The sequence below is a fragment of the Saimiri boliviensis genome, chromosome 2, assembly GCF_048565385.1.
Source record: "Saimiri boliviensis isolate mSaiBol1 chromosome 2, mSaiBol1.pri, whole genome shotgun sequence".
Taxonomy (NCBI): domain Eukaryota; kingdom Metazoa; phylum Chordata; class Mammalia; order Primates; family Cebidae; genus Saimiri; species Saimiri boliviensis.
This window is the reverse complement of record NC_133450.1, coordinates 103,908,660-103,921,460: the sequence shown is the minus strand read 5'-3', so window position 1 is coordinate 103,921,460 and position 12,801 is coordinate 103,908,660. Positions and strand designations below refer to the sequence as shown.

At 37.2% G+C, this 12,801-nt stretch overlaps 1 protein-coding gene across 5 annotated transcripts in view; it reads left to right on the top strand.

Annotated features, from left to right (window-relative positions):
* Positions 1-12,801, top strand: part of TOGARAM1 (TOG array regulator of axonemal microtubules 1) — a 107,505-nt gene that overhangs the window by 47,455 nt on the left and 47,249 nt on the right. For all 5 annotated transcript variants that reach the window (XM_010341110.2, XM_010341109.2, XM_010341111.2 and 2 more), the window contains 2 exons: positions 10,900-10,998; positions 12,364-12,539. In XM_010341110.2, the coding sequence (XP_010339412.1) occupies positions 10,900-10,998; positions 12,364-12,539 (275 nt within the window). The remainder of the gene's footprint in view (positions 1-10,899; positions 10,999-12,363; positions 12,540-12,801) is intronic.

Genomic DNA, 12,801 nt, shown 5'->3' with positions numbered 1-12,801 from the left:
TAAACAAGTGATTCCTATAAATTTATTGTGATTTAATTGCTAAAACATAAAAGTGATAATGCTCAGAATAAAGACTATTGTAAGATAAACACAAAAATAACAATTATGTAAAAATTCCACCTATATTTTACAACCATCTATTAAAGCAAATTGTGCTAAATTTTCTGAATGATGTTACAGTAATCTTTTCTCCTATAGTGTTAGATTACTGTTGCCTTTTAATAGAAAACATTTCCACGCAAAGCCAGTATGTTCGAATCTTACTTTATGAATTAACTATCAAGACTAAGAATTTATAAAGATATCTGTGTTACTTCCACAAATTCTCTATGATTCAGTTATCGGATATTCATGAATATTTTCTCTATGAACTTACTTAGTGCTCTTTATTCTACAGTCCTTTCTAGCCAGTTGCCACCAGCTACCTGCTCTTCCCACTCTCCTGTTTTTATTCAAATAAAAAATTATTTTTTTAAAGTATATTTCAATTTCACTGGGCACAGTGGCTCACACCTGTAGTCACAACACTTTGGGAGGCAGAGGCAGGTGGCTTACTTGAGCCCAAGAGTTTGGTACCAGCCTGGGCAACATAGCAAAACCCTATCTCTATCAAAAAAATTTTTTTAAAAATAGCCACATATGGTGGCATGCACCTGTAGTCCCAGCTATTTGGGAGGCTGAGGCGGGAGAATGGCTTGGGCCCGGGAGGCTGAGCCTGCCATAAGCCAAGATAGAGCCATTGCACTCCAGCCTGGGTGACAAAGCAAGACCCTGTCTAAAAGAAAAAAAAAAAAAAAAAAAAAAAAAAAAAAAAAAAAAATATATATATATATATATATATATATACACACACACACACACACACACACACACACAAACACATATTCATTCACACACACACATATACACATGATTATTGCTTAATGATTTATTTATAAGCTATATATAAAAATGAACCATGACTCAAATATATATTGTCTAGAATTTTACATTTAGTGTAAGTTTTACAGTTAGTGTAAGTTTTACAGTTGTAATAGCTGCAGAGTATTCATAAAGTGATGAGTTTAAACATTCAAATGTAAATTAAAATTTTTATTATTCATTAGAAGGAGGCCTACATTAGGGTTTTGCGTTTGTTTTGTTTTGTTTTTAGTTATGGATCTGATAACATTTGGGTCCTTGAAATGTGTTAGGTACTGCACTGAGGACTTTACATGTATTTTCTTCATTTAATCCTGACAGACGTTGTAGAAGAGGTACTATTCTCTCTATTTTATAAATAAAGTTAAGTGACTTATCCAAGTCTTCTCAGCAGTTTGAGTGGCAGTGCTATAATTTAAAGCCAGGAAGCATGATTCCAGATACTGAGCTCTTTATCCCCATGTAGTTTACTGCCTAACTAGTGAAGCCAGTATATGAGGATAAATCTCATGGTGAGTTAATTTTTAAGATTGAAGATCTCTAAATCAGAATCTTCTGTAAGCATACCAATAAAGAAAAATTACTGAGTTTTCCCAGTTTTCAGGTTTTTCATTTTTCCTGGGAATAAGAGAAAAAAAGAGAAATGGGGAAATAAGTATCTCTTAGGCCACAGTTTTTAAATTCTGGATTAAAAAAAATATTTTTTAGTGTAAAGTTAAAGTTGTCATTTAAAAAGTACTTATCAGGCTGGGCACAGGGGCTCAACACGTGTAATTCCAGCACTTTGGTAGGCTGAGGTGGGCGGATCCTTGAGCTTAGTAGTTTGAGACCAGCCTGAGCAACATGGTGAGATCCTGTCTCTACAAAAATTACAAAAATAAGCTGGAGGTGGTGGTATGCACCTTTGGTCCCAGCTACTAGGGAGGCAGAGGTGAGAGGATTGCTTGAGTCTGGGAGACAGAGGTTACAGTGATCTGGGATCGTGCCACTGCACTCCAGACTGGGGAGACTGTCTTAAAAAAGAAAAAAACTTGTCATATTTTAAAAAAACATACAGTATATTTAATTATCTCTTTTAAACATTGCATTAGATACATACCTTTTTTTCTTTTTTTCCAAGAGACAGGGTTTCACTCTGTCACCCTGGCAGGGTGCAGTAGTACGGTCATAGCTCACTGTAGCCCTGACTTCTGGGTTCAGGCAATCCTCCTGCCTCAGTTTCCTGAGTAGCTGGGACCACAAGCATGCGCCATCACAACCAGTGAATTTTTTTTTTTGAGAGAGAGTCTCGCATCTTCACCCAGGCTGGAGTGCAGTGGTGCGATCTTGGCTCACTGCAACCTCCACCTCTCAGGTTCAAGCAATTCCTTTCCTCAGCCTCCCAAGTAGCTGGGATTACAGGTGCCTGCCGCCACATCCGACTAATTTTTTTTTGTATTTTAGTAGAGACAGGGTTTCACCATCTTGGCCAGGCTGGTCTTGAACTCCTGACCTCAGGATCCACCCACCTCAGCCTCCTGAAGTTCTGGCATTAGAGGCGTGAGCCTCCCCATCTGGCCCCCAATGAATTTTTTAATTTTAATTTTTGATGGAGACAGGAGCTTGCTATGTTGCCCAGGCTGGTCTTGAACTCCTGGGCTCAAGCAATTCTCCTGACTTAGCCTCCTGAAGTGCTGGGATTACAGGTGTGATCTACCACACCTGGCCTCATTGTAATTTTAAAGCCTATTTTATGAAATGTTGTAGTATAGTATATAATAAATGTTCTTAGCAGTTAGTAAAAGTATTACATAATTTAAAATAGTACAAAACTTCAAAAAGTACTATAATGTTAGAGTTTCTAATATTAGGTTACTGACCTTTTTAAAAGGTTAGAAGTTGAGATAGGTTTCGAGGGGAGATATGTACGTTATGTACTGTGTTACTTGAATCATTCATATATTTTATAGGGATTACAGCATCCAATGTAAGCGTAACTGGTCAACACATGAACTATAGGTTTGGATGTGGTGATTTTGAAGATGATACATAGTTCACATGATATTTCATCTGGAGCTTTAGAAATACAAAATAAAGAACACCCAAGACATTGTAAGCATACAAAAGATTCATAAATTTCATGACAAGTTAATTTTTAAGATTGAATCTCTAAATCAGAATTCTTCTGAAGCATACTAATAAAGAAAAAATAATGAGAATTCTCCATTTTGAGGTTTTTCATCTTACTCTGCTGCTAATGTGTTGTTGCTCAAATAATTTTGCCAAACAGGAGAACTCAAGGCTTTGTATATGATTTATGGGCTTCCCTGAGGAGCCAGTGCAAGGAAGCGGCTGTTCATGAGGTTAACACTGGGGAATTTCTGCTGACTTTTGCCCCCAGGACATGCACCAGGTATATGCATATAAATCACACACACACACACAGACACACACAGACACATTTTTAGAAGATATTTTGCCATTAATACGGGATGGAAAATGTCATGTGGATTGATGACTCCCAGATGTTCAGTTAGGTTGTAATCATGGAGTAAAGTTGGGGCAAAAGGAATGTAATTTTCCTCTGGTAGAACATGGGAAAGCTTTGCTGTTATCATTAACCACTGTTAAGAGTTACTTTTTTTTTTTAACTTAGCAAGTAGTACCTTTGTGACTGCTCTGTCTGTTGCTTAAGAGATCCTATTACAGCTGCAATTTTAAAATTTCCCTTACAATAAAAAAAAGTAGTTTTGAAGGATATAAATATTTAAATAAATACAAGGTTGGTGCCAAAGTATTTGTGACTTTTGCCATTTTAATTGCAAACTACATTGTACCAACCTAATAATTAGAAGGTGCACCTGTAATCTAAAATATGTAAATAAAGCTGTTATTTTTACGTGCTTAGCAGCTGTGGTCATGATAAGGTCAACTTCTGTACTATGTGTTTTTTGGTTTTTGTTTTGAGACAGTCTCGCTCTTTTGCTCAGGCTAGAGTACAGTGGCATGATCTCGGCTCACTGCAACCTCCACCTCTTGGGTTCAAGTGATTCTTGTACCTCAGCCACCCTAGTAACTGCGATTATAGGTGCATGCCACCACGCCTGGCTAATAGCTTGTATTTTTTAGTAGGGACAGGGTCTCGCCATGTAGGCCGGACTGATCTCGACTCCAGGCCTCAAGTGATCTACCTGCCTTGGCCTCCCAAAGTCCTGGGACTACAGCTGTGAGCCACTGCACCCAGCGTGCTATTTCTGATTATCTTAAATTATATATGAGCAGGCATTCAGGCATTTTAGGGCATGAGTTTTTTTTGTGGATATAACTTAAATTGAGTAAGGTGGAAGTTGATTAGAAACTTTTTTTTTTTTTTTATTTTTTTTATTTTATTGCATTTTAGGTTTCGGGGTACATGTGATGAACATGCAAGATTGTTGCATAGGTACACACATGGCAGTGTGGTTTGCTGCCTTCCGTCCCCTCACCTTTATCTGTCATTTCTCCCCATGCTATCTCTTCCCACTTCCCCACCCCCCGCCCCTCCCCCATTTCCCCCCAACGGACCCCAGTGTGTAGTGCTCCCCTCCCTGTGTCCTTGTGTTCTCATTGTTCAGCACCCGCCTATGAGTGAGAATATATGGTGTTTGATTTTCTGCTCTTGTGTCAGTTTGCTGAGAATGATGGTTTCCAGGTTCATCCATGTCCCTACAAAGGACGTGAACTCATCGTTTTTGATGGCTGCGTAATATTCCATGGTGTATATGTACCACATTTTCCCAATCCAGTCTATCATCGTTGGGCATTTGGGTTGGTTCCAGGTCTTTACTATTGTAAACAGTGCTGCAATGAACATTCGTGTGCACGTGTCCTTGTAGTAGAATGATTTATAATCCTTTGGATATATACCCAGTAATGGGATTGCTGGGTCAAATGGGATTTCTATTTTTAGGTCCTTGAGGAATCGCCACACTGTCTTCCACAATGGTTGAACTAATTTACATTCCCACCAACAGTGTAGAAGTGTTCCTATTTCTCCACATCCTCTCCAGCATCTGTTGTTTCCCGATTTTTTAATGATCGCCATTCTAACTGGTGTGAGATGGTATCTCAATGTGGTTTTGATTTGCATTTCTCTGATGACCAGTGATGATGAGCATTTTTTCATATGTTTGTTGGCCTCCTGTATGTCTTCTTTTGTAAAGTATCTGTTCATGTCCTTTGCCCATTTTTGAATGGGCTTGTTTGTTTTTTTCTTGTAGATCTGCTTTAGTTCTTTGTAAATTCTGGATATCAGCCCCTTGTCAGATGGGTAGGCTGCAAAAATTTTTTCCCATTCTGTTGGTTGCCGATTCACTCTACTGACTGTTTCTTTTGCCGTGCAGAAGCTGTGGAGTTTGATTAGGTCCCATTTGTCTATTTTGGCTTTTGTTGCCGTTGCTTTTGGCGTTTTGGTCATGAAGTCCTTGCCTACACCTATGTCCTGAATGGTTTTGCCTAGATTTTCCTCTAAGGTTTTTATGGTGTTAGGTCTGATGTTTAAGTCTTTAATCCATCTGGAGTTAATTTTGGTGTAAGGTGTCAGGAAGGGGTCCTGTTTCTGCTTTCTGCACATGGCTAGCCAGTTTTCCCAACACCATTTATTAAACAGGGAGTCCTTTCCCCATTGCTTGTTTTTGTCAGGTTTGTCGAAGATCAGATGGTTGTGGGTGTGTTGTATTTCCTGTGAGGCCTCTGTTCTGTTCCATTGGTCTATATCTCTGTTTTGGTACCAGTACCATGCTGTTTTGATTACTGTAGCCTTGTAGTATAGTTTGAAGTCCGGTAGTGTGATGCCTCCTGCTTTGTTCTTTTTGCTTAGAGTTGACTTGGCTATGCGGGCTCTCTTTTGGTTCCATATGAAGTTTAAGGTGTTTTTTTCCAGTTCTGTGAAGAAGGTCATTGGTAGCTTGATGGGAATAGTGTTGAATCTGTAAATTACTTTGGGCAGTATGGCCATTTTCACAATGTTGATTCTTCCTAACCATGAACATGGAATGTTTCTCCATCTGTTTGTATCCTCTCTTATTTCATTGAGCAATGGCTTGTAGTTCTCCTTGAAGAGGTCCTTTACGTTCCTTGTTAGTTGTATTCCTAGGTACTTTATTCTCTTTGTAGCAATTGTGAATGGCAGTTCGTTCTTGATTTGGCTCTCTTGAAGTCTATTACTGGTGTACAGGAATGCTTGTGATTTTTGCACGTTGATTTTGTATCCTGAGACTTTGCTGAAGTTGTTTATCAGTTTCAGGAGATTTTGGGCTGAGATGATGGGGTCTTCCAGATATACAATCATGTCATCTGCAAATAGAGACAATTTGATTTCCTCCTTTCCAATTTGAATACCCTTTATTTCTTTTTCTTGCCTGATTGCTCTGGCTAGAACTTCAGTACTATATTGAATAGGAGTGGTGAGAGAGGGCATCCTTGTCTAGTGCCAGATTTCAAAGGGAATGCTTCCAGTTTTTGCCCATTCAGTATGATATTGGCTGTTGGTTTGTCGTAAATAGCTTTTATTGTTTTGAGATACGTTCCATCAATACCTAGTTTATTGAGGGTTTTTAGCATAAAGGGTTGTTGAATTTTGTCAAAAGCCTTCTCTGCATCAATTGAGATAATCATGTGGTTTTTGTCTTTGGTTCTGTTTATGCGGTGAATTACGTTTACGGACTTGCGTATGTTGAACCAGCCTTGCATCCCCGGGATGAATCCTACTTGATCATGGTGGATGAGCTTTTTGATATGCTGTTGCAATTGGTTTGCCAGTATTTTATTGAAGATTTTTGCATCTATGTTCATCATGGATATTGGCCTGAAATTTTCTTTTCTTGTTGAGTCTCTGCCGGGTTTTGGTATCAGGATGATGTTTGTCTCGTAAAATGATTTGGGAAGGATTCTCTGTTTTTGGATTGTCTGGAATAGTTTCAGAAGGAATGGTATCAGCTCCTCCTTGTATGTCTGGTAGAATTCCGCTGTGAACCCATCTGGACCTGGGCTTTTTTTGGGTGGTAGGCTCTTTATTGCTGCCTCGACTTCAGACCATGTTATTGGTCTATTCAGGGTTTCGGCTTCTTCCAGGTTTAGGCTTGGGGGGGTGCAGGTGTCCAGGAATTTATCCATTTCTTCCATGTTTACTAATTTATGTGCATAGAGTTGTTTGTAATAATCTCTGATGATGGTTTGGATTTCTGTGGAATCTGTGGTGATATCCCCTTTATCGTTTTTTATTGCATCAATTTGGTTATTCTCTCTTTTCTTTTTTATTAATCTGGCTAGTGGTCTGTCTATTTTGTTGATCTTTTCAAAAAACCAGCTCCTGGATTTATTGATTTTTTGAAGAGTTTTTTGTGTCTCTATTTCCTTCAGTTCTGCTCTGATCTTAGATATTTCCTGTCTTCTGCTAGGTTTTGAGTTTTTTTGATCTTGCTCCTCTAGCTCTTTCAATTTTGATGATAGGGTGTCAATTTTCGACCTCTCCTTTCTTCTCATGTGGGCACTCATTGCTATATATTTTCCTCTAGAGACTGCTTTAAATGTGTCCCAGAGATTCTGGTATGTTGTGTCTTCGTTCTCATTGGTTTCTAAGAACATCTTTATTTCTGCCTTCATTTCATTGTTTATCCAGTCAACATTCAAGAGCAAGTTGTTCAGTTTCCATGAAGCTGTGTGATTCTGAGTTAGTTTCTGCATTCTGAGTTCTAACTCGATTGCACTGTGGTCTGAGAGACTGTTTGTTACGATTTCTGTTCTTTTGCATTTGCTCAGGAGTGATTTATTGCCAATTATGTGGTCAATTTTAGAGTAGGTGTGATGTGGTGCTGAGAAGAATGTAGATTCTGTGGATTTGGGGTGGAGAGTTCTGTAAATGTCTATTAGGTTTGCTTGTTCCAGGTCTGTATTCAGGTCCTGGATATCCTTGTTGATTTTCTGTCTGGATGATCTGTCTAATATTGACAGTGGGGTGTTAAAGTCTCCCACTATCATTGTGTGGGAGTCTAAGTCTCTTTGTAGGTCATTAAGAACTTGCCTTATGTATCTGGGTGCTCCTGTATTGGGTGCATATATATTTAGGATCGTTAGCTCTTCTTGTTGCAGTGATCCTTTTACCATTATGTAATGTCCTTCTTTGTCTCTTTTGATCTTTGTTGCTTTAAAGTCTATTTTATCAGAGATGAGAATTGCAACTCCTGCCTTTTTTTGCTCTCCATTTGCTTGGTAGATCTTCCTCCATCCCTTTATTTTGAGCCTTTGTGTATCCTTGCATGTAAGATGGGTTTCCTGGATACAGCACACTGATGGGTTTTGGCTTTTTATCCAGTTTGCCAGTCTGTGTCTTTTGATTGGGGCATTTAGTCCATTGACATTTAGGGATAGTATTGTTATGTGTGATTTTGATACTGTCATTTTGATGCTACCTGGCTGTTTTGTTGGTTAGTTGATGCAGATTCTTGATTGTGTTGATGGATTAGAAACTTTTTTTTTGAAAATTTCTTAAAATTAAGTCTGTGATATAATTTAATGTCTGTTCTATTTGGCAGCAATAAGTTGTTCATTGTTTTACAAAAAAGAATAAGATTTTTTCATATTTATTTATATGTTCTACTTCTCATGTAAAGAAAATCAAGGACAAAAAATGCTTTTCGTCTTAAAAGTAACTCATACCCTAATATAATTTTTTTTTAAATTGCTTTGAAATAACTGTTGAATATGTTCATTCACTGCTGGTAGCTTCCTTTTCTAGACAGCAGAATCATAAACATATTTACATCTTTTAGCCAGCAGTTAATTCTACTTCATAAAATTAATTTTCTTCCTAGGCCTATTTCTCTTTCTTGTCCATTTTTATTAGTAGCATTACCATTTTCCCAGTTATGAAGGCTTAACGCTTTAGAGTCATTTTTGTCTATTTCTCTTTTACCTTCCACATTTAGGAACTGGCTCATCCTATCATTTACTCTCAGTAACTTCATGTATCTGCTGCCACAGTTATAATTTGGGCCCTCATTACCACTTCCCTGGATAATTAGAAAAGCTTTCTGGTATGGCTGCCCTCTTATTTTCATTCCTCTTAAATCCAGGCTGCATAATCTTCCAGAATTGTCCTTCTAAAATACAGTAATCATCATCTCCATCCTCTAAACCTTCATTGACACATAAAACTAACCCCTGGAAAAAAAAAAACAAAAACCTTGAGCGGTTCTCTGTTTTCTACAGAAGAAAGTTCTACTCTGTAGCATAACTTCTTTTCTTTTTTTAGACAGCGTCTCACTCTTGTCGCCCAGGCTGTAGTGCAGTGGTGGTGCTATCTCGGCTCACTGCAATCTCTGCCTCCTGAGTTCAAGCGATTCTTCTGCCTCAGCCTCATGAGTGGTTGAGATTACAAGCGTGTACCACGTATTTTTAGTAGAGACAGGGTTTCACCATGTTGGTCAGGCTGGTCTCAAACTCCTGACCTCAAGTGATCTGTCTGCTTGACCTCCCAAAGTGCTGGGATTACAGACATGAGCCACCATGCGTGGCCCTCTAGCATAATTTTTAAGACCCTTAATAATCTTGCATCAGCTTAATTTCTTTTTAGTTCTCTCTTCGTCTCCCGTGCTCTCACACTTTTAATACTAGTTTTCTTTGTAGGTGCAGAACTTAGAGGCCCTTTCCTAGTTGTAACGGTCTAGATCATATCTGCTGTGTCAATTAATGACTTGAGAAAGTAGAGAGTACTTGAAGTATTAGTATATTAGAGCCCATGATTTACTATTTACTCTTTCTGTATTTGAATTAGATAGAAGTAGTATAACAAAGAAAAATTATATAATTATATTTCTGTGTAAAGAAGCCTTTAAACATGTTTTTCTACATATTTTAGAACTGAGACTTAGTGAAAAATATTTCTTTCAACATTTCTTTAAGAAAAATATAGTATAAAAATGAAAGTACATTAAAAATGATTAATGACAGCTTCTTATGAATGAAGTTAAATGACTTGGAAATGACATGTCTTTTACATTTTTTTCTGATGAGATTTGTCTAATCATTCAGTCATCTCTTGATAGTTTATAGATTTTATGTTTGTGTGGACTGTTGAGCAAATTGTTCCGTTTACTGAGATTGGTTTCCCTTTGTCACAGAACACATTTTTGGGCCACCCGGTGTTTCTGTTAGTCAATGTGTGCTATAAAAGTGTGTACTAATTTTGATTATTCCATAAGAAGAAATATGAAAAATGGTCACTTACATGGATTGCTTTTTTTAATCTCTGCCATTTTCACATAAAGCCAGGTTACTATTAGCACTAGCAGTTAACAAAAGAATCTATCTGCTACTTAATTTTTAAAAATCAATTATATGATTGAATTTTCCACTGTTTCATGGCTTTTCTTTCATAAAACCTAAAGTAATATATTTTTCTCTCTATTTTTTTTTTTTTTGCCTTGATACATTCATTAACATTTATTTATGGAGTACCTAGTATGTGCCAAACACTGTTCTAGGCTCTGGGAAAGAATAATCATCAAAACTAGATATGCATTCTATCCCCATGGAACTTACAGTCTAGTACGATTATAAAGAATCAGAAACTAAGATAAAAGTTAACCTAGAAACGTGTAGGTTGCTATGAGGTTTGGCCTGATTTGTTTTCTGATGTCAGTGGATTTCCTTTTTGATGACCCTTTTGTTGCCTGCTTATCATGCTGTGATAATTCGCTTGTGCGCCTCTCACACCACACTGTGACATGTGTAAAATCCTTAAGGAAAAGAAGGTTTATTTTGTCTCTAGTGCCTAGTCCATTTTAGTATTCCAGTTATAAATATTTACAGTGAAATAATAATTAACATGTGTGAATAAATTGTCAATTCTTTGTTCAATATAAATTTTCAGTTTTAAAAGACCATATTACAATATCCTAAGATACTACATAGTCAAATATTTTTAATTATTGTTTTTTTTTTTGTTTTTTTATTTTTTAGGATTTACAGGGACATCATCAAATGCACAGCAAATTTCCAGTTTTGACTTCACATCCACAAAGACTTTATCAGAAAACTCAGTAGTAGTTGTTGGAAAAGGTATTTCAAAGTTTTTTCACTCTTAATTATATATATTCATTATAGATATGCAAAGCCTATCAATAAGGAATAGAAAAGAATGTAATTCAAGTGTTGAGTGGAGCTTCTTTTTAAAAATGTATTACATTATCTTTATTAAAAGAATTAGAAATGAATACTTACCTTCACATTTCTATCTTCTAATGAAACTGTAATAAACTCATTTCATTAATTTTCAGAGAGATGTATTATGTGACAGCTGCAGTTTATGTACCTAAAACTTAGAAAGTTTTAGGATAGCTTAGATTGTTTAAATTCAAATAGCCCTTATTTATCAGCTTTATAATCGGTATAAAGTAATAAAATTATCTCCCATACAAAATCTAGACAAGTGAAAATTAAACTCCTGTTATATATTTTAAGGGGGCTAAGGGACCTTGAACAAATTAATTGCAAGTATCCTTTAAAGCTATTTTCTATTTTAATTGAAAACTAGAATGTGGTGATCTACATTGAGTGTATGCATCTGATTTTTCTTCAGTATAAGGAAATAGAATAAACATCTTAAAATCTTCCCTAATTTCTTTGCTTGATAGTCTTAAAAACCCTCCTCAGATTGGCTACAGCTTACTCTTGTAAACTTAATTTCTGTTACTCATTTGCCCAACCAAGCTCATTTATTTGCTCCACATAAATGCTTTGTAAACTTTCCACTCTACATGTAAACATCCCCATCTCAGAATTTCCCCTCTCCTTCTTTACTTTATACAGATCCCTCTCCTGTCTTCAAATTCCAGCTCAAATCCTTGCTCCTTGAAACCATCTTAAACACCCAGCTCTGCCAGGCACAGTGGCTCACCCCTGTAATCCTTGTACTTTTGGAGGCTTACGTGGGCAGATCTTGAGCTCAGGAGTTCAAGACCAGCCTGGACAACATGGCAAAACCCCATCTCTACCAAAAAAATCCAAAAAATTAGGCAGACCTGGTACTGTGCATCTGTAGTCCTAGCTATTCGGGAGGCTGAGGTGGGAGAATGGCTTGAGCCTGGGATGTGGAGGTTGCAGTGAGGGGAGATTGTGCCATTGCACTCCAGCCTGGGTGACAGAGCGAGACTATCTCAAATAAAAATAGCTCACAGCAACGTTTTCTTTATATGTGCTTACCACTTGTAATATGCAGCTCTCACTTATTGTGATGAACTGCCTTCTGACACCGCTACATTATTGCCCTGTTAGGGTATTTGTTTTTATATTTTATAATTATTTAGCATATTTTTCTTACTGTGGTGTTTGATTCTTGAAGGCAAGAGCCTTGCCTTAAACTTTGTTATCTAGAGTATCATCACATAATTAGTTAGTGACTATTTGGTGGTTGGTTGATTTCAGGTGTATTTGGAAGTTTAAGTTCAGCACCAGCAACCTGCAGCCAATCGATGATATCTTCTGTGGAAAATGGGGATGCATTTTCAATTAAAGAAAGTATTGAACCACCATCAGGGATTTATGGAAGATCAGTCCAGCAAAGTATTTCATCATATCTTGATGTTGAGAATGACAAAGATGTAAGATATTTGCTAATTATTACCATAAATTTAAGCTTACAATAAGTCATTGTTTTGTGTATATCAGATGTGGGGTGGTGAAATTATTTTGATTAAAATTTTTTAAATCTTGGTACAATTGAAATTTTGAGCCTTGCCAATGTGGCAAAGCCCTGTCACTAGGAAAAATACCAAAATTAGTCAGGTGTGGTGGCGTGTGCCTGTGGTCCCAGCTACTTGGGAGGCTGAGGTAGGAGGATCACTTGAGGTCAGATGGTCAAGG